This window comes from Heterodontus francisci, chromosome 4 (genome assembly GCF_036365525.1).
Source record: "Heterodontus francisci isolate sHetFra1 chromosome 4, sHetFra1.hap1, whole genome shotgun sequence".
Lineage (NCBI taxonomy): Eukaryota > Metazoa > Chordata > Chondrichthyes > Heterodontiformes > Heterodontidae > Heterodontus > Heterodontus francisci.
In genome coordinates, this window is record NC_090374.1 from 146,641,177 (window position 1) to 146,667,007 (window position 25,831).

General features: G+C 41.4%; 1 protein-coding gene across 4 annotated transcripts in view; it reads right to left on the bottom strand.

Moving 5' to 3' along the window:
* dennd4c (DENN/MADD domain containing 4C) overlaps positions 1-25,831 on the bottom strand; it is a 201,866-nt gene that overhangs the window by 66,861 nt on the left and 109,174 nt on the right. For all 4 annotated transcript variants that reach the window (XM_068030282.1, XM_068030281.1, XM_068030278.1 and 1 more), the window contains exons 7-18: positions 21,208-21,274; positions 21,012-21,070; positions 18,530-18,674; positions 18,254-18,429; positions 17,419-17,519; positions 12,371-12,589; positions 9,127-9,272; positions 6,854-6,892; positions 4,010-4,140; positions 1,878-2,007; positions 1,324-1,530; positions 435-563 (exon numbers count right to left, since the gene is read on the bottom strand). In XM_068030282.1, the coding sequence (XP_067886383.1) occupies positions 435-563; positions 1,324-1,530; positions 1,878-2,007; positions 4,010-4,140; positions 6,854-6,892; positions 9,127-9,272; positions 12,371-12,589; positions 17,419-17,519; positions 18,254-18,429; positions 18,530-18,674; positions 21,012-21,070; positions 21,208-21,274 (1,549 nt within the window). The remainder of the gene's footprint in view (positions 1-434; positions 564-1,323; positions 1,531-1,877; positions 2,008-4,009; positions 4,141-6,853; positions 6,893-9,126; positions 9,273-12,370; positions 12,590-17,418; positions 17,520-18,253; positions 18,430-18,529; positions 18,675-21,011; positions 21,071-21,207; positions 21,275-25,831) is intronic.

A 25,831-nucleotide genomic window follows, 5' to 3' on the forward strand; every position in this document is an offset into this window, starting at 1 on the left:
CAGGAGGCCATTTGGCTCCTCGAGCTAGCCAGCTCTCCTCCAATTGAGTTTTATCCAAAAAATTTCATATTGCACATGTCAAATATATCCCACTGCCTTTTAAATGACGTTCAATTCTCTGCCTCAACAGCACTTAGTTGTCACTGAATTCTTTTACCCAAGGCATGCACAGTAAAGCTAGCCCAGAATGAGAAAATAATTTTTCTGCTTGCCACAATGATCCTTCAAAAAAAAAAATACGTCGACATTGGCAAGTACCAGTTACATTCTGGTGACAGCCCCAAAATTAAAAGCTGCTCACAATTCACAAGGTCTTTTACAGATGAAGAAAGCCACTTGGCCCATCATAATTTGGAGTAACAGTCTGGTCAAGAAAAGCTTAGACATAAAATTTCCACACCACACAATGCAAAAAGATTTAGCTTTCAACTTACTTTGTTGTAATAACCATAAGTAATGGCATTCGGTTGCACACCTGCATTTTTCATTTCAAACAGAACTCTAACTGCAAGTACTGGGTGGCCCAAGAGTCCACATAACTGCATCAGAACTCTGTAGCACACCTATACATATTAAAAGGGAAAAAAAAGTGAATTTCACAAGCACAGAACAGAATGAAAATAGTGAGCAGAAACAGCATTGTTTAGTTTAGTTTAGAGATACAGCACTGAAACAGGCCCTTCGGCCCACCGAGTCTGTGCCGACCATCAACCACCCATTTATACTAATCCTACACTAATCCCATATCCCTACTACATCCCCACCTGTCCCTATAATTCCCTACCACCTATCTATACTAGGGGCAATTGCTAATGGCCAATTTACCCATCAACCTGCAAGTCTTGGGCTTGTGGGAGGAAACCGGAGCACCCGGAGGAAACCCATGCAGACACAGGGAGAACTTGCAAACTCCACACAGGCAGTACCCGAAATTGAACCCGGGTCACTGGAGCGGTGAGGCTGCGGTGCTAACCACTGCGCCACTGTGCCGCCCATTGACAAGTACAACTCTGCTTCTTACTTCACTGCTACTGAAACCTTTATAAATCTAATAATATAGGAACAGGAGTAGGTATTCAGTCCTGTTAAGCCTGTTGCAAAACAGAGAAAAATTCCTGGAACATCTGAGTTGGTGATAGCACTCAAATTGTAGCACACTGGATTTTGTTGGATTTCATTATATTGCATAACCAACTAACGTTGACATTTCTAAAGGTGGCTACTCAAAGATAACGAACAAATCTGTAGTATGTGTAAACTTACATTGCTGCTTCCTTCAACTTAACTGAGTATCATTTTTACTATAGCAAAATGCACACTTGCCTCATCCAGTGGATCCACCTTCATATTTCTCATTTTGATGAGAACACTGTATGCTTGCTGCAGTGCTCGGACCTTGGAATGGGAAACCCCAACATATGCTGGTAAGCAAATGAACCAAAGGCTGTAACAATGGCTGAACAAGCACTTGGCCCAAAGTGCAGGGACTGAGAAGTATTTTTTTGCAATTTTCTGGGCAGTTTTTATTTCCTGTAAAGCAAAGTATTGATCATTTCTCCATTGTGTAGCAATAAAACAATGTTACAATTTATTTGCTCCTTCCAAAAATTCTCACTGTGGTTTACAATTCTTTAGCTCGCTCTCAGCTTTAATAACTTAGCATAAGCACCTTCAGACTTGGCCAAAGTCTGTTTTAAGTTTTTGTACTTTGTATTTGAGTTATAAAGCCCAATTTCTACACAACATTCTGCTACCTTTTAACATGCAGCAATAGTACATGTAAATAAAAGTTACTGTGGAACACAGATGAAATGCTATTTTAACAGGTATCTGTACAAACACTACTATTGTTTAAACCTTCACAAAACTTCCCTCACCTGTTTAGTTCTTTTTGCCATGAGTGCTGGACTGCTGGGGACAGTAGCTCCAATTAAAAGTCTGACTGGCATTTTTAATTCCTGCGGTCTGTCGAACAGCTCTGGTTTCAGCACTGGGAAAGTTTTATAGCTAAGAATAAAATTCAAACACAAGTTCACTACAAGCTTTTCTTGTATATTCCAATTCAATTATATAGTTTAACAAAACAAGGTGAAATTATACCAATGTTACAATATAATTAACATCTTAACAGCCAAGAAATGAAATTACCTGCTTCAAGAGATACCATCTCATTTAAAATTAATAGGTTAATGAGTTAAAACAGCCTTTAGCTTCGCTGAATAGGGATGCTTTGTGAAGTAGGCCAAAGGCAAGGACGAGGAATTGAAGGAATGTGTGAAGGTCATTCATCCATGTTCTGAGGGTCTGGGACAATGTTGTTCTGGTCACTGCATTTATACTAAGTGACTGAAGAGCTTAAGTGGACCATATAACCATGCTAACAGAAAGATTAGCAGAGGTCGAGATGAACTATGTGTACTGTCATGGCTCCATGTTGATATATTCAAGGTGACATTGTGTTCCTTTTGATTTGTGATTTAGTGGTAGTATGCATGAACTATAAATATCAACAGTAGAATTGGTATAAGTGTTCTGAATAAACCACTATGTTGTAGTCATGTGGATTGTGGAATGCGATGTATCAGAGTTCTTATATTGAATCACAAACTCAATAAGGAATGGTATACCTGAGTATTCATATTGGATCGTGTAACATGAATTTGTTAAAGACCTGATTCTGTGGTTGTTACAATTGATGTCTGTGTACTCTGCTGTTTAAAGTAACAAAACGAAATAGAACAGGTAAACAATCCCAACAGTGCACAATTTGTCCCATATTTTACAAAACCTTGTGCTTCAATATAAAAGAATCTATATGGAATCCATTATTACTCCTTATTTATTGTTCCTCGTATTTTGTTTCTGGTGATCTCTACCAAATGAGTTAATTTTCTTCAGTGATTTCTGCAGCTACTGACTTGCTCAATCACACCCTCACCTCCACCTTTGACGCCAGATTCCCACTGCTCTCTTTCACCCTGTTCATTCCCCCAATATGGCCTTCATCTCTGCTCCCTTAAATCCAAGGGACGCCCACTTGAACAGATATCGCGGATAACTGGTTTAGCCATTTACTGCCAGATCTGGCGGGACCACAAATCGCAGGTCCTGCTCTCATCTGCTAAAACTGCTCACTATTCCAGGATCATCCTGGAAAGCAAAAATAACCCCCAGTTTCTGTTCTCGACTGCAAACCATTTCCTTAAATCCCCCACCCCATTGTCCTCCATTATCTCCTCCAACCACAAGTGCAAGGAGCTCACAGACAACTTTGTCACGAAGACTGAAATCATCTGATGAGCTGCCCGTCACTTCCCTCCCTTCCTTTAGCCCACGGGGCTAAACTACCTCTAACTTCACCTGTCCTAGCCCTGAAGTTGCATCTTACTCTCATTTCTCTCACAGATCATCTTGTCCATCAGGCCGACTTGCTGTTCCCTCGACCTTATTCCCACTAAAGTGACGACCCAACTTCTCCTCCTGGTCCCCATGTTAGCGGATATTGTTGAGTTCTCTTTTCAGGTGCTGTTCCTCTCTCCTTTAAATCTGCCCTCAACACTCATCTCCTCAAAAAAACAACCCTTGACTCCTCCATCCTTGAAGACCATCATTCCATCTCCAATCTCCCTTTCCTCTCGAAGTCCTTGAACATGTTGTCGCCTCCCAAATTTAACCCCTTCTTTTCTGGAACTCAACATTTATATCCCTCCAATCTGATTTCCATCCCTGCCACAGTACCGAAAAGGCTCTTAGCAAAGTCACAAATTACATCCTATGTAACTGTGACATAAGTAAACGACCCCACCTCATCTTTCTTGACTTGTCTGCAGTCTTTGACACAGTTGATCACACCATCTTCCTCCAACACCTCCCCCAGTGTTGCCCAGCTGGCTGCGACTGGACTCGCTTGATTTCATTCTTACCCAAAAGCAGCCAGCGTATCACTTCCAAGGGCTTCTCTTTCTGCTTGTGCACACAAAATTGATTTTGACCAGAACTATGACAATACCTAAATTTTCCTGGTGGATCTTTTCCATCTGACAATGGAGGTTCCAGAGGCATTATAAACACCGTGTGCTCACTTCTCTGTGACTCATCCAACTCAATCAGCCTTGTATCTTCAGTGTAATCAGCATCAACCTTGGTGTGCATAAATGCAGAAAATTAGCACTTTTTTCTCCGACTTCATTACCCGACTGTCAGCCCTCATTCTTCCCTTCATATAGATCCTCCACACATCGTTGGATAACCTTCTCTCTCTCTACTAGAAGCCTTGACTGCACACTATGCAATGCCCTGACAGGCTTCTTGGATCGCTTAACAACCATGCCCCTCCTCCAATCTCACTATTCTTAACATCAGTCCATTGGATAAAACTCTAGCTTCAAGATCATAAACTCCCTATTCCCAGCGCAGGGCTGTCCAGCTGTGGCAAGAGCTCTGCCACCGTCAACCTACTTAATTATTTCCTCTAATTTCTACACCCTTGTCCACCTGTTATTCCCAACTGGTATTGCCCCCATTTTCTGTCCAAGTCGGGGGCACAAGTGCCCCAATTGTCAAATCTAGCAGGACTGTGTCCAGCACACTCATGCATTATTCTCCTCAATCATTACTGCAGGACAAACTCCAAAGGCTTGAGCACAGATATTTAGCATGGCATTGTAGTGCAGGGGGTGCTGTACTGTCAGAGGTGCCATTTTTCTGATGAAACTTTAAACAAAGACCACATCTGCCCTCTCAGGTGGGAGTTAAAGATGCATGGCACTATTTAATAGGAGCAAGGGCATCGTCCCCAGTGTCCTGGAAAATATTTATCTCTCAACCAATATCTATAAAAATAGATGATCTGGTCATTTACCTCCAAGCTGTTTGTGGCATCCTGCAGTGCGCAAACTGGCTATGTTTTCCTACATTACAGCAGTGACAACACTTCAAAAGTACTTCAGTGGCCATTAAGTGCTTTGGGATGTCCCAAGATCATGAAAGACGTTACATAAATACAAGCTCCTTGGGAACAGGGGTGGGGCGGAGTCGCTAGCTCACCATTCCTCTAACTCTAGCCCCTTCCGCCTCTTGACCTGCCTGTCCTGCTTTAATAGCTTCTTTAAATTTCATCTTCAAACAAGCATTGGAATGTATTTCCTTTTTAAAACCACAATGCAAAAGCAAGTTTACTGTTCTTGATGTGCTGGAACTCTGCTTAGCCTTGTATCATACAGTCATTGATCATCCCCATGAAATGTGTTGTTCTTCCACAGGATCATAGAAGGATACATCACAGAAGGAAGCAGTTCCCACCAGGTGAGAAAGGTGTTTCGGGGTCTTTTACTGTCTTCACCTGGTCTTATTGTAACAGGGTTTAATTTTTAAACATACTGCATTTTCAGCTCCCCCTTGGTGTGAATCCTTGTTCACCACTTTCCAATTATAAGGCAAAGAAATGAACATACACAGGCTTAGGTTTAAAGAAGTGTGAAATTTATTAAACCTAAACTCGAATTTGGTTAACGCCTACGGATACATGCCCCATGCTAGCATGCATACGCGATATGCACATGCAAATGGGGACAGAAAAGGGAAGAAAAATAAAGTTAAAAAGTTTGAGGCAATCTCTGAAGAGGGGTTTTTACTGTGCTTAGAGCTCGCTGTAATCCTTGATTGTAGGTAGTCTTGCTTTTTGTTGGGGCCAGTATTCTTCTTAAGCCTTGTTCACTGTAGGAGACTTTTCTCTCTTGGGGGTTCATGTGTCTTCAATAGGTCTTCAGTTCCGTGAGAAAGAGATGAGAGCAGACAGGAGAGATCTTTTCAGTCCAGGAGCAAACAGCTTTCTGAGTTTCAAACACACTGTGGCCAGTTCAAATTCAAACAGCCAGTCAGTCATGTGACTAAACCAGCCTGACCAGGTCTTGTGTATTGGAGAAGCAGGGACTGGGTCCTTTGTTCCAACATTGTCTGCTAGCACGCAAATGTCTTTCGGGTGAGGGGCCTGGCAATTCCATGTGATAGGCCTTCTTTTCTTCCCAGCAGCAATTTTAAGTTTTAATGTTCATCTGGCGAAATAATGCGTACAACGTTCTTGGCAGGTGAAGGGCCTACATGATAGAGACCATTAGGCCCAACATGCCTATGCCAGCTCTCAGAGCGATCCAATTATTCACTGCTCGACTCCCTCCCTGCTGTTTCCCCATAGCCCTGAAAATGTTTCCTATCCAGTTTTATCCAATTCTCTTTTCAATGTTACTATTGAATCTGCTTCCATCACCCTTTCAGGCAGTGCATCCCAGATCACAACAAATCACTCCAGTCTGACAACCAACCATTCATCACTACTTACTGCTTTCAGTCCCTCAGCCAATTTTGAATCCATGCTGCCGCTGCCCCTTTAATCTCAGGGACATGAATTTTGCTAACAAGTCTATATGGAAGTCCATATGTCATCAATCCTCTGTTACTTCAAAGAACTCAAATCAAGTCACAGAAGCAATGTGTTTGACTATAACTTCTCAAATGCCAATTGACTTTTTCCCGATTATTGTCTTAGCTTTCCCACCACCAGTTCCAGTTCTTCCTAGCCTGAATACATCACCTTGGTGAAAATAAAATCCTTCTTTCTCTCACTTTACACCATGATCATACTATGACCCATGAGCCCTTCTCACTTGCTTAACCAAACTAGCTGTTCTTCTTGACCTAGTGCTCAAAATCAGTTAATAATTCCTGTACTACTCTCATACTAATCTGGATGTGCAGACCAATCCAATAGAGAGTTACCTTGAACCACTGAAAGTGAATTGCTGTTGCTTATGGGGAAAAAAAACTAAGAAGAAGAAACTGAACAAATCATACGAACCTTAGTTCCTTTCTCCGTGCCTTTATCAGAATGAAAAAGCTGCGGGGTAAAATGTGGAAATTTAAAGGAACTGAAAAAAAATACACATACAACATTAACATTTTAGTACACTGGAACACAGTTGTAAACAGTAATTCCAGAAACTTTTTAATTTCAATTACACAACACCAGACATTCACAGGTGACCAGTGTTAAAAAATGCACAGTAAAAAAGGACATTTACCAAACTAATCTGAAATGGACTACAAACTAGGTTTAGCTATTAAAATTCTACTTTCTAATATATGGCATTACTGCAAACTTGCATTGTTAATTGATAAAAATGGCACTCAAATTTGTATATTGAATTTGATTTTCAGTTACTAGCGAAGAAGCATGAATTCATATATAAGGAGAAAGAGGGTAACTAGAGAAAGGATTGGCCCACTAAAGGACAAAGGAGAAATGTTATGCTTGGACTCAGAGAAAATGGGTGAGATTCTAAACGAGTACTTTGCATCGGTATTCACCGAGGAGAGGGACATGACGGATGTTGAGGTTAGGAACAGATGTTTGATTACTCTAGGTCAAGTCGGCATAAGGGAGGGAGGAAGTGTTGGGTATTCTAAAGGGCATTAAGGTGGACAAGTCCCCAGGTCCGGATGGGATCTATCCCAGGTTACTGAAGGAAGCGAGAGAGGAAATAGCTGGGGCCTTAACAGATATCTTTGCAGCATCCTTAAACACGGGTGAGGTCCCGGAGGACTGGAGAATTGCTAATGTTGTCCCCTTGTTTAAGAAGGGTAGCAGGGATAATCCAGGTAATTATAGACCGGTGAGCCTGATGTCAGTCGTAGGGAAGCTGCTGGAGAAGATACTGAGGGATAGGATCTATTCCCATTTGGAAGAAAATGGGCTCATCAGTGATAGGCAACATGGTTTTGTGCAGGGAAGGTCATGTCTAAACAACTTAATAGAATTCTTTGAGGAAGTGACAAAGTTGATTGATGACGGAAGGGCTGTCGATGTCATATACATGGACTTCAGTAAGGCGTTTGATAAGGTTCCCCATGGCAGGCTGATGGAGAAAGTGAAGGCGCTTGGGGTCCAAGGTGTACTAGCTAGATGGATAAAGAACTGGCTGGGCAACAGGAGACAGAGAGTAGCAGTAGAAGGGAGTTTCTCAAAATGGAGACGTGTGACCAGTGGTGTTCCACAGGGATCCGTGCTGGGACCACTGTTGTTTGTGATATACATTAATGATTTGGAGGAAAGTATAGGTGGACTGATTAGCAAATTTGCAGACGACACTAAGATTGGTGGAGTAGCAGATAGTGAAGGGGACTGTCAGAGAATACAGCAGAATATAGATAGATTGGAGAGTTGGGCAGAGAAATGGCAGATGGAGTTCAATCAGGGCAAATGCGAGGTGATGCATTTTGGAAGATCCAATTCAAGAGTGAACTATACAGTAAATGGAAAAGTCCTGGGGAAAATTGATGTCCAGAGAGATTTGGGTGTTCAGGTCCACTGTTCCCTGAAGGTGGCAACGCAGGTCAATAGAGTGGTCAAGAAGGCATACGGCATGCTTTCCTTCATCGGACGGGGCATTGAGTACAAGAGTTGGCAGGTCATGTTACAGTTGTATAGGACTTTGGTTCGGCCACATTTGGAATACTGCGTACAGTTCTGGTCGCCACATTATCAAAAGGATACGGATGCTTTGGAAAGGGTGCAGAGGAGGTTCACCAGGATGTTGCCTGGTATGGAGGGCGCTAGCTATGAAGAGAGGTTGAGTAGATTAGGATTATTTTCATTAGAAAGACGGAGGTTGAGGGGGGACCTGATTGAGGTGTACAAAATCATGAGAGGTATAGACAGGGTGGATAGCAAGAAGCTTTTTCCCAGAGTGGGGGTTTCAATTACTAGAGGACACGAGTTCAAAGTGAAAGGGGAAAAGTTTAGGGGGGATATGCGTGGAAAGTTCTTTACGCAGAGGGTGGTGGGCACCTGGAACGCATTGCCAGCGGAGGTGGTAGATGCGGGCACGATGGAGTCTTTTAAGATGTATCTAGACAGATACATGAATGGGCAGGAAGAAAAGAGATACAGAAGCTTAGAAAATAGGCGACATGTTTAGAGAGAGGATCTGGATCGGCGCAGGCTTGGAGGGCCGAAGGGCCTGTTCCTGTGCTGTAATTATCTTTGTTCTTTGTTCTTAATATGCAAAAAAGCAAATTTTTCAGGTATTTGTGAAAAGCAGCTACGGTACTAGAAAAACTGTAAGTTCTTACCTTATCTATGCAGTCATCAAAAAACACTAGGCTAGTATCCTTGTCACTCACAAAAGAACACTCTTCAATGAAGCGAATAAACATCTGTGTTTTAGTCAACTGAATGTAGAACTTTTGATGTGCCCGATCCCGGGATTTCAAGAACCCTACCAAAAGTAAAACACTGCAATAAGATCCCAAAATACAGCAGTACAACCTGCTAGAAGCTGCTTCAGTACAACACTCCAGCTGCACAGCTGAGTGGTTCAGATACTGAAGGGTAACTGTATCCAGAACTACCACATCACATCAGCTGCCAAAAAAGGGCACCTCAACACTTACTTGTTTCTCTCAAGACATAACACACCATTTTAAGTCGCCAGAACCAAATAAAGAATGGACATTTTGTACGAAACCCTCCATGCATCGTGTTTCAACGAGTGAATCAAGAAAGTTTGTTCTAAATTGCCTTCTAACAGGTATTGGCGAGTTCCTTGCTAATCTTTTCTCCTTTGATGTCCAATAATTTCAGGTGATCTCAAGCAGAGAGTTGCTTAGGAAGTAGAAGTAACAGGTGCCTCTTGGAACAGTTCCTTTTAAGGAGTGGTTCTCAAGCAGAGACCCGCAGAGACTTTCTGGTGGGACTTATGGATGGGCAACTGCCTAGGGCATCTTGTTCAAGAGTAATAGAAGCAGCTCACGCAGATCTGTGTTCGGCCAAGGATAAACAGAGTCTGCAGCAAGAAGCAGGCATACCCATTTCTCTGATAACATTAAGAAAATATCTGTTATCTTAGAAGCATTATCAAAATACTTCTAACATGTAGCATTCTCATATTATGAGAATATAGTATAATTTAGATTGGGTGGTGGGGCGGTCAAAGATTGCTAAACCATTTAAAAAGGGCTCCTTCAGCCAAAAAAAAAGATTCAGAACAACTGCCTTTGACAAAACCAGAAATTGATGTTTTAGAGGTGAACTGGAGATACCAAGTGCAGTTACTGTCACGTGGGTACCATACAAATAACACAAAGCCATAAGTTAAAAGGTCACAAGAGGAGGGAAATGATTCGCTAAAATCAACATCTTTCAACAGATCTTTTTTGCACAACAGAGATGGACAAGTGTTTTATACTGCAAGTCCAGAAGCATATTTTCGAATTTGCACTAATATTAAATTCTCAGTGTTACCAAAAAGGTCACTCCAGCAGAAATTGAAGTTGACAGCCCAATGTCTGCTCTCTCTGCTTCCAATCTGCACTTTTGGAGCATGGAAGTACACAAAGCACGCAGGAAAAACAGCGATTACAATATTTAAGATGTAGAAAGTCACAGTGCGGAGACCCATCATTTTATGCACTTGATGAAAACAACTTCCAATGAGTTCACACAATGTATTGATATGCTAGCTGGGAGTCTTAATTTCACAATGGTACAAAAGCAGTTTGTAGTATTATAATCAGGAAAAGTAAATTGGCGTGCATTATCTCAAGCGGAAACCAAAATCAAAAATGACTAAAGTTTAGGGAATCAAACTGTTGAGCTCTGATTTTAAAAAAAACAGGCAACCAGCTCAAACTGCAAAGATGTGAGAAGAGTGATTAAACTTCACATAGGCAGAATGGTATTGGGGAAGACTGAATTTGCATTAAAACACAAACTCAAATGACATTCCTTGGGATTACTTCATTGCGGCAATGCAGACAAATTTACAGTCTGCATATTGACTCTTTTTAACATCTGCGTTCTCAAAATATATTTTTAATTAAAACCTCAATAAGCTAACACAAGTTGCCAAAAGACCACACGTCTTCCAACACTCAAGAGCTTCCCAAGGCAAAAATTGAGCCTCCCAAATTTTAAGCACGGTTCTCTGTCAACTTAATTCAACAGTTTTCACTTCTTGAACATTGCCGTCACAAAAGCGATGGCCGTATACGGGAGCCAAAGTTTTTTTTATTTCTTTCACCCCTGCTCAAAAGATCCTCAAAATAATGACACCAGTTCCAGTAACTAAGGAGGAACTCTATAAATATTTCTGAAGACCCTCTTCAAATAGGTCAGTGCTGTCCCTACGTTGGCCCACAGGAAACTTAAACACGAGTCAAGAGCAACTTCTGACCCTAACACGACAGTGAAATCATCTTCCAAAATGTATCCAACAGATTCCCTTTTACATTAATCCCACTATCTCAATGTAAGACATAGCACTACTTAATTCCAGCATAAATCCAAACGTTAAAGAATCTGTAGATAAATGGGAAAGCAACTAAGTGAAAAGAGAATGAGAAAGGAATATAAAACATATTAAGTGTTCCGATCCATCAATACACAGGGTAGGATCATGTGGATGCCTTCCTGTAAATGTCCACTCGTCAGATCACAGCGATGCCACCACAATTAACGAACTGGGAGTAGGTGCATTCCAGCAGAGGAGGAGGAAACTAAATACAATCTCCAGGCATCACACCTTGGCTGCTCCAAAGTACATCCTCGTGATCAGTTTAACTGGTGGTGGGAGAGATCTGTGAGCATTTGCCCATCTCTTTACTTTACTAAGAAATGCATCAATCGTGTAAACATTCCCACTGAGTTTTCTCCAATCACCTTAACATGGTGCTGGAGATATTATATTACCCTTCCAATGTTCTATTCTTCCTGTCCTACAGGTGTCATTTCAGACAAGGTTGCAGTCTAACAAACAATCCAGTACTTCACTCAAGTGATGATTCTAGTGAGCTGAGGCAACAACTCGATTGTGGGGGCAATCCAAGTAAACCAAACTGAATTTTCACCTAGCATAAAGATGTGCAATTTCTAGCAAAAGTTACTGGCCAGTGATCAGAAGCAGGGATCCAGAGAACATGTACTTAATATTCTGTGCAGCACACATGTGCATGTTTATATTTTTCTTCCATTAAAAAAGTAGTGGCCCTTTTTCACACCCTGAAATAGAAATTTCATGTTCACGATAAACAAAAACAGAACCAGCAAAATAAAGAAGTTCTTCACTGAAATTCAAACCCATCAAACCAACTGGTGCAAGCCTCAAATAGTAATTTAATAGGCACAGTCAGGCTCACACACTGTATTTTTAGCTCATGAATAAAACATTTTTAAAAAAATTACAGAAGAAACAAGCCAAAACTGTACTTGAGCTAGGCTCCGCATTTCATCCTTCAACTCATAGCATGAGAATTGAATAACTTGCCCGTTGGGATGCTGAATTCAATACAATAGATATATAAGATTTTTAAAAAATACCTTGCAAATCATATAGTGAATTTGCAGAAGTAGCTTTTTCAGAAGGCGCCTGGGTTATTGGTTTGAGGTATGTTCTATATCCTTTCAAAATTGATGCCATGAAACGCAGAAAGGCCTCCTGGATCTCCATTTCCAGTGAAATCATCTTTTTATGCCAAGAAAAATCAGCCTCTATAGGTGTCATCTCTACAGCAGACCCTTCCTGTGCTCTCCTGTGAACTACAGAATCAGCAAAACTCAAAGCATGTCAAGAATCTTAAGCAGTTAATTTTCTTCATCATAAGAGTCTGCACTTGACTTCACTTTGAAACTTAGCCCATCAGAATATGAACTCAATGGAAAGATACTGAAGGGTGCTAAGAAACAGATACCTGGGGCTGCAAATAATTCAGGTGATGGAAGCCATAAAAATTCCAATAATATTTTGTGTTTTATAACTTGAGCAGACAATAGGAAACAAGAGTTTATGATTATTTTGCACAAGGCAATGTTTAGATCACAATTAGAATAGCATATACACTTTTGGATACCATGACAGAAAGACCCTTAAACCTGGAGTGTGTAATGTAGATTCATCACAATAGCAGGGTGAAGAAATTATAGTTGAGACGAAATACTGGAACTTCTTCCACTAAACAGAACAGGCCTAGAGATTTAATAAGGGGTTTTAAAATTATGTGCCATTTCCATTGGGCAAATAGGGATAGACTACTTCCTAAGGTTGGGGAGTGAATACGAAGGCCCATTAATTTAAAATGCTCACTAAGCATGAGCAAATCAAACAGCAGGCGGTAATTTAAATTCTGCATGTTTTCAACCTTAAGTCATAGGTGCAGTTAACAGTATGACAGTCTATTTTGAAGTTGTTTAACTCAAATTAGATTTTTTTTTAATAAAAGTATTTAATTGCTATTTTGCTGTATTTACATTGTTTTAATGGAGGACGTCCAGAAGGATTGAGGACAGAAATGAATAGGCTAGAGCTAAAGAACAAAAAAGGTGCAGTTACATTGCTCAGTGTTGTCTATAGGCCACCAACTCGTGGGAAGGACATACAGAAACAAATTTTCAAGGAAATTACAGAGAGGTGCAAAAATTATAGGGTAGTTATAATGAGGGATTTGAATTATCCAAATATAGACTGGGATAGTAGTAGTGTGAAGGGCAGAGATGGGCAAGAGTTCCTAGGCTATATTCAGGAAAATTTTCTGCAGCAGTATGTGTCCAGTCCGACGAAAAAGGAGACGTTGTTAGACCTGGCTCTTGGGAATAAGACAGGCCAGTTGGATCAAATGTCAGTAGCAGAACATTTTGGGGACAGTGATCATTGTATCATAAGGTTTAGGCTGACTATGGAAAAGGACAAAAGAATAATCTAGACTAAAATTAACTGGGGGAAAGCCAACTTCAATGGGGTAAAAATGGATCTGGGATGAATAAACTGGAGCCAAAGGTTGACAGGAAAAACGGTAGCTGAACAATGGGCTACCTTCAAAAGAGGAGATAGTTCCAGCACAGTCAAGGTACATTCCCTCAAAAGGGGAAGGTAGGGCAAACAAAGCTCCCTGGATGACAAGAGAGTTAGAAATTAAGATAAAAGGAGAAAAAGTGTGCTCATGACAGATGTCACGGAGAAAACACTATTGAGAACCAGGCTGAATATAGAAGGTTCAGAGGGGAAGTGAAAAAGCAAAGAAAAGCAAAGCAAGAGCATGAAAAAAAAAAGTCTGGCAGCTAACATAAAAGGGAATCCCAAAGTCTTCTATAGACATATAAATAGCAAAAGGGTGGTAAAAAGGAGGATTTATGCATCGAGGCAGAAGGCATAGCTGAGGTATTAAATGAATACTTTGCATCAGTCTTTACCAAGAAAGAAGATGCAACCCTGGCAATGGTGAAAGGGGAAGTAATTCAGACACAAGGGTTTAAAATTGATGGAGGTGGTGTTGGATAGGCTGTCTGTACTTAAGTGGATAAGGCACCAGGACCAGATGAGATGCATCCAAGGATACTGAGAAGAGAGAGTGGAAATTGCGGAGGCACTGGCCATAATTTTTCAGTCTTCCTCAGACTCAGGGTGCTGCCAAAAGACTGGAGAATTGCCAACGTTACACCCTTGTTCAAAAAAGGGTGTAAAGCGAAGCCCAGCAACTACAGGCCAGTCAGTTTAACTTCAGTGGTGCAGAAAATTCTAGGAAGAATAATTCGGGACAAAATTAATAGTCACATGGACAAATAGGGGTTAATTAAAGAAAGCCAGCATGGATTTCTTAAGCGAAAATCATGCTTAACTAACTTGCTGGAGTCTTTTGAAGCGGTAACAGAGGGGGTTGATGAGGGCAATGCTGTTGATGTGGTATACATGGACTTTCAAAGGGCATTTGATACAGTGCCACAACAGACTTGCATCAGTCTTTACCAAGAAACAAGATGCATGGAATAAAAGGGATGGTAGCAACATGGATACAGAATTGGCTGAGTGACAGGAAACAAAGTAGTGGTTAATGGATGTTTCTCGGGTTGGAGGAAGCCTTGTAGGAGTTCCCCAGGGGTCAGTGTTGGGACCCTTGTTCCTCCTGATATCTATTAATGACCTAGACCTTGGTGTACAGAGTACAATTTCAAAGTTTGCAGATGATACAAAACTTGGAAGCATTGTGAACTGTGAGGAGGATAGTGTAGAACTCCAAAATGGCAGACAAGTTGGTGGAATGGACAGACAAGTGGCAGGTGACATCCAATACAGAGAAATGTGAAGTGATTCATTTTGTTAGGAAGAACATGGAGACACAATATAAAGTAAAGGGCACAATTCTATCATGGGTGCAGGAGCAGAGGGACCGGGGTGTATATGTGCATAAGTCAATGAAGGTGGCAGGACAGGTTGAGAGCGGGTTAATAAAGCATACAGTATCCTGCGCTTGAGGCATGGCGTACAAGAGCAAGGAGGTTAAGATGATCTTGTTTGAGACACTAGTTCGGCCTCGGCTGGAGGCTTCTGTCCAAGGACGTGAGGCATTGGAGAGAGTACAGAAAAGTTTCACGAGAATGGTTCCAGGAATGAGGAACTTCAGTTATTGGAGAAGCTAGGACAGTTTGTTTCTCTTGCAGAAGAGAAAGCTAAGAGGAGATTTGATAAAGGTATTTAAAATCATGAGGTGCCTGGACAGAGAAGATAGGAAGAAACGGTTCCCACTCATGAACAGGTCAAGAATGAGAGGATAAAGATTTAAAGTAACAAAGTGATTCCAGTCGATGCAGCGGCCTGCTGACGTCAGAGTGTGCCAAGCCTTGCACATGCGTAGTTACATCTTGCCAGGACTTAGTGGCGCATGCGCGGGATGATGTCATCACATCGCATTAACATCATCGCGTATCCGCGTCAGGTCCATCTTTGTGCATGTGCGATAAAGTGTCGTCGGGTATCCAGCCCATCACTCGGCTGGAGGAAGCGGCTGAATGGGAGACGTTAAGGCTGCAGCTCTCCCCCCTTGCTCCAGACCTCAACCCTTCCTTCCCCTCAGCTGCTCGCTCCAGACCTCGCTGCTCCCCTCCAATGTACTGGCAGATTGTTCCTCACTTCGCGCCACCCCGCTCTCCGCCCCCTCCAGCCGCTAGCTCTAGGCCGTGCCGCTTCCCTTCTCTCAGCCACTCACTCCTACATTGCCCCATCACCCCTTCCTTCTTTGGATGGTGCGTGGAGATCGATGAAATGTGGGAGTGAGAGGACGGAAGCAGCGCGGTCCAGTGCTCACGGCTTTTGGGTGGGGGGGGGGGGGGGGGGGAGAGGAGCGAGCGGTCAACCGGAGAGCGGGTTGGCACAAACGGGGAACAATCGGCCAGGGAAGTGCGGGGCAGCAGCGAGGTCTGGAGCTAACAGCTGAAGGTTGGGGTGTTGGGGGGGGGGGGGGGGGTGCAGGTGGTGGGTAGGGGAGCAGCCGGTGGGGAGGAGGGGGAGAAAGCGAGTTGCCGAGGCGGGAGAGCAGCCAGTGGGGCGGGGGTTGTAGCTGCGCTCAGGTGAAATCAGTCCTGCTCAGTCATATAAACGAATCGCAAGAACGAATTGACAGCACATTTTATACTCTGCCCAATTTTCTTTTCCATCTATCAGGGTGCCAATTCATTATCTTCCAATGGAAATTCAATCATGGAATTCCTTTTGTATTTAATAGGATTACTGGAATATTAAATGGATCTGAGGATTAGAGTTGGCATCCTATAACTACATCTCGGCTTCCAACAAACTTAATGTAACATTAGCTTGCTAGAATGATCTAGCCATCATCATTTCCTGTGATAAATTGAGCAGCGCCATCTTTAATCCTGGCAGCTGCCTGAATGTCACAGACACTGACATTTAACTGAAGAGCCTGCATTTGTGCATGTGCAAGCACTGCGCCACCTAGTGGTTGCATGGTCAGCAAAAGCAGCCTTAAAAGTAAAAGAAGCAAAAGCAACACTAACGAATAATTCAATTTTTTAGCACAAAACTTGGAATTAGTATATGGTATTTATAATAGCTTCTAAGTGACATTGTAACAGCAGGAGGTACCTTTAAAGAAAAACAAAACGTCAAAGACTACGCAGTGCACCTCAAACCCTGCTGACTTTTATATTCCTTGCTGATCTCTTGGACTAACTATACCACTAGGCTTGCTATTGTGTCTAGAACCCTCCTGGGAGCCTGGCAACAGGCGTGTTCATGTAATTTGCTGACATGATACAGCCACAAAATTGGTTTCACTATCAGTGGAATCACCAATGAACCAATACTTCTCCTGAATGTAGAACTAATGCCATGGCACTAAAAGATTTATCTACATTCTTTAAAAAAAATAGGCGCCTTACAAAAGCATAACATTGGAGTACAAAAGGGGGGGGTGGATTTTTTTTTTTAACTAAAATTTTTAAATTAACAAAATATACTTTCAGAATAACCAATTCTTCGTCAGTTAAAAAGAAAAGTCAAAACATCTCTGAATAAGTACTCCAAACTACAAATGAGGTTATAATTTCTCAAAAAAGGAACTATTCTTGAGCTTCCTTACTCAATGAAAGCTGATTTTGTAGGTTCACTAAGGAACTGAAGAGGTTCTTCCCAGGCTTTTTTGGAAGTTGCTTCCAGCTCAAATTTTTCCGGTCATCCGATCTAGGAAACAAAAGCCAAAACAAACAATAACAAGCATTCTAGGTCATGTTGGACACAGATGTACAGTAAAGCTTCCTTTACTCTGCTCCAACAATGCGCCTCAATTTCAATCTAATGACACCTGGATTGAGACCAACTATGTCACCCAGTCACCCTCATCCCCCCCTCACCTTACATTCATTTTAGCTATCCTCAACTGAATTTTGTATGACTCTTGAGCCTTCCCAGTTTGTGTCCCTGCAACTTCACCCTTTGCCCCTCAGACCTAGACTGGCTGGCTCTAGGTCTACCAATGCCTCAAATTAAAATTCTCATCTTCATGTTCAAATTGCTCGATGGCCTTCCCCTACCTATCTCTACAACCTCCTGTAGCCTTAATAACAGCCCCACCCCACCAATCCCAAGAACTGTGTTTCTCCAATTGTGGCCTCTAGTGCACCCCCAACTTCTTTTGCCCCACCACTGGCAGCCATGCTTTCAGCTACCTAGGTCCCAAGCTCTTGAACTCAATTCTTAAAATCTCTGATTCTTGCTCCTCTAAGATGCTCCTTAAAAATGACTTCTTGGATTAAACTGATAGTAGAACAAAGTATTTCAAGGCTTCAATTTCAATGCTGACAATACTAACATACTTCCATTACGTCCCTGGCGAAGTGAACTACGTGAGGCCAAAAAGTATCTTACAAACTACTAAATCTTAAAGACAGCTACAAGAGACAAATACAGATGCTTACAGATATATCGTATTTGTATCCAGGTCCACACATACAACATCCAGAGGCGGATCATAAAGATCAAAATAGCGTGAATCAACACCTACAATAAATGGAAACGGTGCATTGAGGACTCCAGCTAGGGACAATGGACAAAGTGGAATATATGGACATTGCCAGTGGAAAGGAAATATCATCTGAAAAGAGAACAAAAAAACTAATAAGCGAATTTATTTTTAAAGATTACTATTTTTATAGAAATCCAAATAGTTTTTAGGCTAACACACCAATACTTACAGTTACAACAGCTTCAGCCACACCTGTCAACACAGCAGGCCTCAGCGAGTGCAGCAGAACTTTGTTTTCCATCAAGACAAAATATAGTAGAGTTGCACAGTTCTCAGCACCCAAGTTCATTAGCAAAGTGCTAAAGTTTGCTCCTCTAAGTAGGGATAAAAAAAATGTTTATAGATATTTTCATGTCAAAATATTTCGTAAGCCTTCTTTAAAAATGTAGGTGCACAACATGGTTGCAAATTGGTGATTTTCTAGCACGGTCATGAATTCAAGCGAAAACGCAAAGTCTGACGAATAACCTGACGTGTTTCCACAGATTAAGGTTGGAAGCATTTAACAGAAAAAAAGCTTCCCAAGTCAAGCTATTATTCACACTATTCCTGGCCCAATAGGGGAAGCATAAAATTAAGTTAACAAAGTGGCTTTTGCAAACTGCTGCAATGAACAATTATAGTATGAGGAAGAGTTTGTCCGTTAATATGCTGTAGCGTAACATATTCAAAACAATTAAGAGTTCAAAAACCATGAAATATTATCCGACAAGACCAAAGTTTTTCTGAAACCTTCTTTCCATTAGCTTGTCTTAATTTTTTTCATTATTCCCCTTCCCAAAAATTATGCTTATTTTTGGAACTTTGCATATACATGACATATGCAAGTGAGATAGCAGACAGTTTGAAGACAATCAAGTGTGCAATTTTGCATTACAGAATGTTATTTGTTGAGGCAGAATATTGCTTAACAGCTACCAGCTTGTCTATAAATCTTAATGCAGAGATGTCTCTTTGTATGTGATCAATCACAGCAGTAATTTGTGGACAAAGATGTGCATACTCTACATCAGGGCAGCAACAACAATTTCATAAGTGGTCATTTCCAGCATCAACTTTTAAAATTCAACTCTTTCATTATGGTACATCCAATGAAAAGTAAGCATGGGCTCATGGAATCAATGCTGCAAAAAAATGTTCAAACTCTTGAGCAGCATTCAACCAGTCTTCCAATCAAAGGAATAAGAATGTCAAACTAATTTACAGTTAGCAATATTCCTATACTATACAATGACCAATTCAAATTCCCTGACACACAGATGAACGCAATGCAACTGTCTAGTTAAACAAATGTAAAAGAACAAAAATTTGGTTCACTAACAATTAACCAATAATACATAAGCTTGCTGCAGAACCATCAAAATTCTGGCCAACAGCCTCATCCTTCAGCTCATGGGCCAACTCTCAATTCTTCATTATATTAATCTATTATTGTTACATTTTTCTAAATTTCAGTAGATTGCTCTATTAGGTGGCACAATGGACTGACACCCTTTTTTCAAATGGAGCCCATTCAAGCATCGAATTCTTCACTCGGTTAATTCTAATATTTCCTATTTGCACTGAGTTTGGACAAACTTCGAGTGTGCGCGAAATCAGAGGACAAAACTGTTTTTTGTTCAATTATTTGTGAATTGGCAATCTCATTCAGAATCCACAATTGCTGCTGCGGGAAGTTAAGTGTAATAACAAGAGGTCTAAGCATGGGGTCAGGGCTGACTTGAAAGCTTTCATTCTGCTATACCTTACCTTTAAGTGCCGAATGTTGATACTGGGTATCCAAAGTGGAGAAATTACTCCATCAGCATGACATCTTGCACGTACATGAACACAAAAAAAATTAAACCCTTCACAAAAACCATTTAACAAAAATTTGTGTATGGTTTAGTGTATAAATACAACAAAAAAAATGGAACTTTCCAGGTTATATGCAGAATTTGCCAGTGTCAGCAGGTTCACAGTAGCACTGCTACAATGAGCAGTGTTTCTATGCTAGTGAAAGGGTGGAGATTAAGATGCTCCTAATCGCATCAAGGGAATCCTGCTGCAAGTTACGATTACAGGGAGGCTGGGTGAAGACAAATCAGGTGCACTTAGTATCATTCAATACCATGATTCATTCATGAATTATGACATTGGGCAAGATATTGGAGAGTTGCAGGTACTCAAAATCATTTCTTAGTGACAGGTAGCAACCTCAGGGTAAGATAATGGTGGTGCTGGTGAGGGGTGGGAGGGGCAGTGGAGAAACAGGGCAAGGGGAGAGAAGAATAGAAGTAGCTATTAAAACAGCTCTGTACTTGCTTTTGGGTACGAGCAGAAATGATATTTTACGATTACCATACACCATTCTTGCTCAACAAGTTTATAACTAATCAATTGTACATACAATTAATGAGGATTATGGATTTGCAAATATTTTACTTTCTAAAGTTTTAACAGAAATTAAACTGAACTGTTTGAATTTTTTTTAACTGATTTACACAAAGTCAAAGAAAAATTCATACAGACATGGGAAAGCATGAGGCAAACAGAAAAGTGACAAAAGCAAAAAAGTAAAAAGGTTAAAGCAAGGGAGCCTCATTAGGTTACACAAGTTAGGGGAAGAAAAATCAACGATTGCTACCATAGCTTTTCTTATTCCAGCTTACCTTAAAGGCAAGGGGGTTGAAACCGGTTGAGACAGGATCAAGGCATCAAGTGCTGACAGCTACAAAAAAAATTACAACTGTTCAGTATCAACTGAACTTAAGTTGAAGTAACAGCATTCTTGTTTTATGTATTAAAAAAAAAGTTCCAACTCTCTACAGCTAATTTTGTACTACTAGCAATGTGCATACTCATTACCTGAACCAAGATTCTTGGCCTCTGGGCTGATGGGAAGGGAACATTATGCATGAAGTGGGATATATGCCTATAAACAATATAAGAAAAGTCTCAAAAAATGATAAATGGCAAAACAAAAGCAATTATATTAGTATGCATTAAACAGAAGTGCAAACAGAAAACAGTACTACCACAGCAAATGTCTCCAGGCAGTACCAACATTAATATCCTACTTGTGACCCAATTCTGATACTGACTGTTCTGCTGTGTGTGAATTTCAAATAAATTTAAAGAACTTATCGATGAAAAGAAAAAACATGGCTAGATAATAGCATAAGCAAAGTCAAAATATGGTAAACGAATACAAAAACAGTGATTATTAGAAACATGGCTGTAGTTTTTAGGCTCAAGAAACTGACTACTCCAACTGCATTAACAGATTGCACTTGGCTCTTGAAACCCAGTTTACTATTGCTTTAGAATGAAAATAATTCCTATTTTACTTTTCCACAAAATGCCCAACATAACTGACTGAACTCAATAACCAATGGAATAATTGTCCTAGAAAACGATAATTATGTCAAGTTAAATGATAAAAATTACAGGCACTACAGTTCAGTGTGTTTGGTGCTGCCTCTCATCCAAGCCCCCCAATATAGTGTGCAGCGTCAGCATTACCCTATGAAAGCATTTCCAAACCAGCACACATTTATTTACAATTCAGCACAAATTGTCAGTTTCAGTCATGGGCTACTGGATGGCTGGCGTGGGAAAAGGAAAATATGACACTGGTTCAATAGTGGGTGCTCTTCTGAAGCACATTGTTGAAGCCAAGTAAGGGTAATTTACTTTAGCTCTAACTAAACTATGCCTGACATGACATATTGCTTGATGCTCCCAAATTGCCTGATCTGGAAAGTGTTCCACTCCCTACGAACATTATCTCACCTGGAACAGCACAGCACTCAATTTTTTTTTTTTTTTAAATGGTAAAAATTACCAAAATAGTACAATTACATCCAGAGAACATTTAGAAATGTCTAGTTAGGAGTACATAAATTTTAATTATTCATGCTCCCATGGCCAATCTCTGACCAATGTTCTAACCTTTAACTCAACCAAAACTCTAATTCCATTATCCTATTCCACAATATTCCTGTTAAACTTCTAGTCATTCTTCACTCCTGCCCTCGATCGCCTCTAGTGGTTCCCAGTCTTCGAAGAACTCCAATTTAAAATTCTCATCCTTGTGTTTAAATCTCTTCATGGTCTCACTCCTTCCCATCTCTAATCCCTTCTGCTCTTAATGATGCCCAGATACATTTGCTTCATTACAATATACATCTTTCAGTACAAAGTAACTTAGCTTAAAAAAAGGACTTGATATAAAAAAAAACAGATTATTCACTTATACGCCACAGTAATTCATATGAAAAGCATCACCAAGCCTGAGCAATTGATGCCCGATGAAGCAGGTTTCATACCTGAATTTGTCCCAAAAATGAGGCCTAGCATCTGATTAAATTAAAAATACTCAGAGTTCGTTACTAGGTTATTTTCACACCTAGGCAAAATACTTGTTAAAAACAGCTGATAAATACACCAACTGGCAAAAATACTTGAACTGGTTGGCTTTTTGCAGATTAATGCATAAATGAATAAACCCTCTCTTTTGAAATTCATTGAAATATTTTATTCATTTAAGTTATTTATTTAACAGGAACAGCTATCGTTGGACAATTGGTGGACAATTCAACAACTAACAGGAGGAGGAGGGTCCACAAATATCCCCATTCTCAGTGGTGGGGGACCCCAGCACACCAGTGCAGAAGAAAAGGCTGAAGCATTTGTGACCACCTTCAGCCAGATGTGCCAATGATATCTGGGATATCATTGGAAAGATAGAAAAGGGATTTGTGTATAGAAATTTTTATTTTCTAGCATTTTATCTTCAGTTATTCATTTAATTGGATCATCCACTGGGCACATCTGGCTGAAGATAGTCACAAATGCTTCAGCCTTTTCTTCTGCACCGGTGTGCTGGGTTCTCCCATCACTGAGGATGGAGATATTTGTGGACCCTCCTCCTCCTGTTAGTTGTTGAATTGTCCATCACCATTCATGACTGGATGTGGCAGGACTGCAGAGCTTTGATCTGATCTGATGGTTGTGGATTGCTTAGCTCTGCCTATCACATGCGGCTTCCGCTGTTTGGCATGCAAGTAATCCTGTGTTGTTAGCTTCACCGGGTTGACACCTCATTTTTTTCTAATCCCACTTTCCAGCATTTGGTTGGTAGCCCTGCAGGCATTTGAGGTACATATCCAGACACCTTTTAAATGAGTTCAAAGTTTCTTCCTCTACTACCCTTTCAGGCAGAGTTTCAGACTCCTACCACCCTCTGGATGAAAAAATGTTTCCTCACCTCCCCTCTAATCCTTCAACCAATCACTTTAAATCTATGCCCACTGACCTCTGTGCCCTTCACATCCACTCTATCCAGGTCCCTCACAATTTTGTGCATCGCAATCAAATCACCCCTCAGCCTCCTCTGTTCCAAAGAGAAAAACCCCAGCCTAACCAATCTTTCCTCATAGCTGCATTTTTCCAGTTCTGGTAACATCCTCAAATCTCCTCTCTACACCCTCTCTAATGCAATTACATCTTTTCTGTAATGAGGTGATCAGAACTGCAGACAGTACTCAAGCGGTGGCCTAACTAATGATTTATACAGTTCCAGCATAACCTCATGACTCTCACATTCTATGCCTCAGCTAATAAAGGAATGGATTCCATATGCCTTCTTAACTACCTTATCAACCTGTCCTGTCTGGCAGCTATGTCTTCCAGGACTTGGCCAGTAGTGGTAATACCGAGCCACTCGGTGATGGGAGATTGAAGTCGCCACCCAGAGTACATCTGTGCCCTTGCTCCCCTCAGTGCTTCTTCTTAGATGTGTTTATCTGAGCTCCAGGACATCACTGCAGGAGTTCCTCAGGGCAGTGTCCTAGGCCCAACCATCTTCAGCTGCTTCATCAATGACCTTCCTTCAATCATAAGGTCAGAAGTGGGGATGTTCGCTGATGATTGCACAATGTTAAGCACCATTCGCGACTCCTCAGATACTGAAGAAGCCCGTGTAGAAATGCAGCAAGACCTGGACAATATCCAGGCTTGGACTGATAAGTGGCAAGTAACATTCGCGCCACACAAATGCTGGGCAATGACCATCTCTGACAAGAGAGAATCTAACCAACTCCCCTTGATATTCAACAGCATTACCATCGCTGAATCCCCTACTAACAACATCCTAGGGGCTACCATTGACCAGAAACTGAATGGAGTAGCCTTATAAATACCGTGGCTACAAGAGCAGGTCAGAGACTAGGAATCCTGAGGCGAGTAACTCACTCCTGACTCCCCAAAGCCTGTCCACCATCTACAAGGCACAAGTCAGGAGCATGATGGAATACTCTCCACTTGCCTGAATGGGTGCAGCTCCAACAACACTCAAGAAGCTCGACGCCATCCAGGACAAAGCAGCCCGCTTGATTGGCACCCAACCTACAAACATTCACTCTCTCCACCACCGACGCACAGTGGCAGCAGTGTGTACCATCTGCATGATGCACTGCAGCAATGCACCAAGGCTTCTGAGACAGCATCTTCCAAACCCGCAACCTCTACCAACTAGAAGGACAAGGGAAGCAAATACATGGGAACACTACCTGCAAGTTCCCCTCCAAGTCACACACCATCCTGACTTGGAACTATATCGCCATTCCTTCACTGTCGCTGGGTCAAAATCCTGGAACTCCCTTCCTAACAGCACTGTGGGTGTACCTACCCCAAATGGATTGCAGTGGTTCAAGAAGGCAGCTCACCACCACCTTCTCAAGGGCAATTAGGGATGGGCAATAAATGCTGGCCTGGCCAGCGTCGCCCACATCCCATGAATGATTTTTAAAAAACATGGAGCAGTACTGAATCATCAGCTGAGGAAGGGCGATAGGTGCTAATCAGCAGAAGGTTTCCTTGCCTATGTTTGACCTCATGCCACAAGATTTCACGGGATCCGGAATTAATGTTGAAGACTTCCAAGGCCACTCCCTCCCAACTGTAAATTGCTGCCAACACCTCTGCTTAGTCTGTCCTGACAGGCCATAGCCAGGGATAGTGATGGAGGAGTCTGGAAAGTTGGCTAAAAGGCTTGAACGCTGTGCATATGACTATGAAATACTGCTGCCTGATGAGTCTGTGGGACAGCTCTCAACTTTGGCATGTCCTTAGATGTTAATGAGGAAGGGGTGCCTTGTTGTTTCTGATACCTAAGTCAATGCCAGGTAGTTCATCCAGTTTTATCTTTACTGACTTTATCATGGCTGTTTGATACAACTGATTATTTTGCTAGGCCATTTCAGAGGGCAGTTAAGAGTCAATCACATTGCTGTGGTTACAGACAAGGAGTTATAACAGCATTGCAAAATATTGTGGCTACAACTTTTTCTCTAACCCTTGCCCCACTATCACTGCATTACAGTAGGCTGCAGTAGCTTGAAACTAATGGGAACGCTTCAAAGAAATCTAAGCAAGAGCTGCTTTAGACACTGGTTGACAACACTCCTGGAACACTTAATAGAACTGA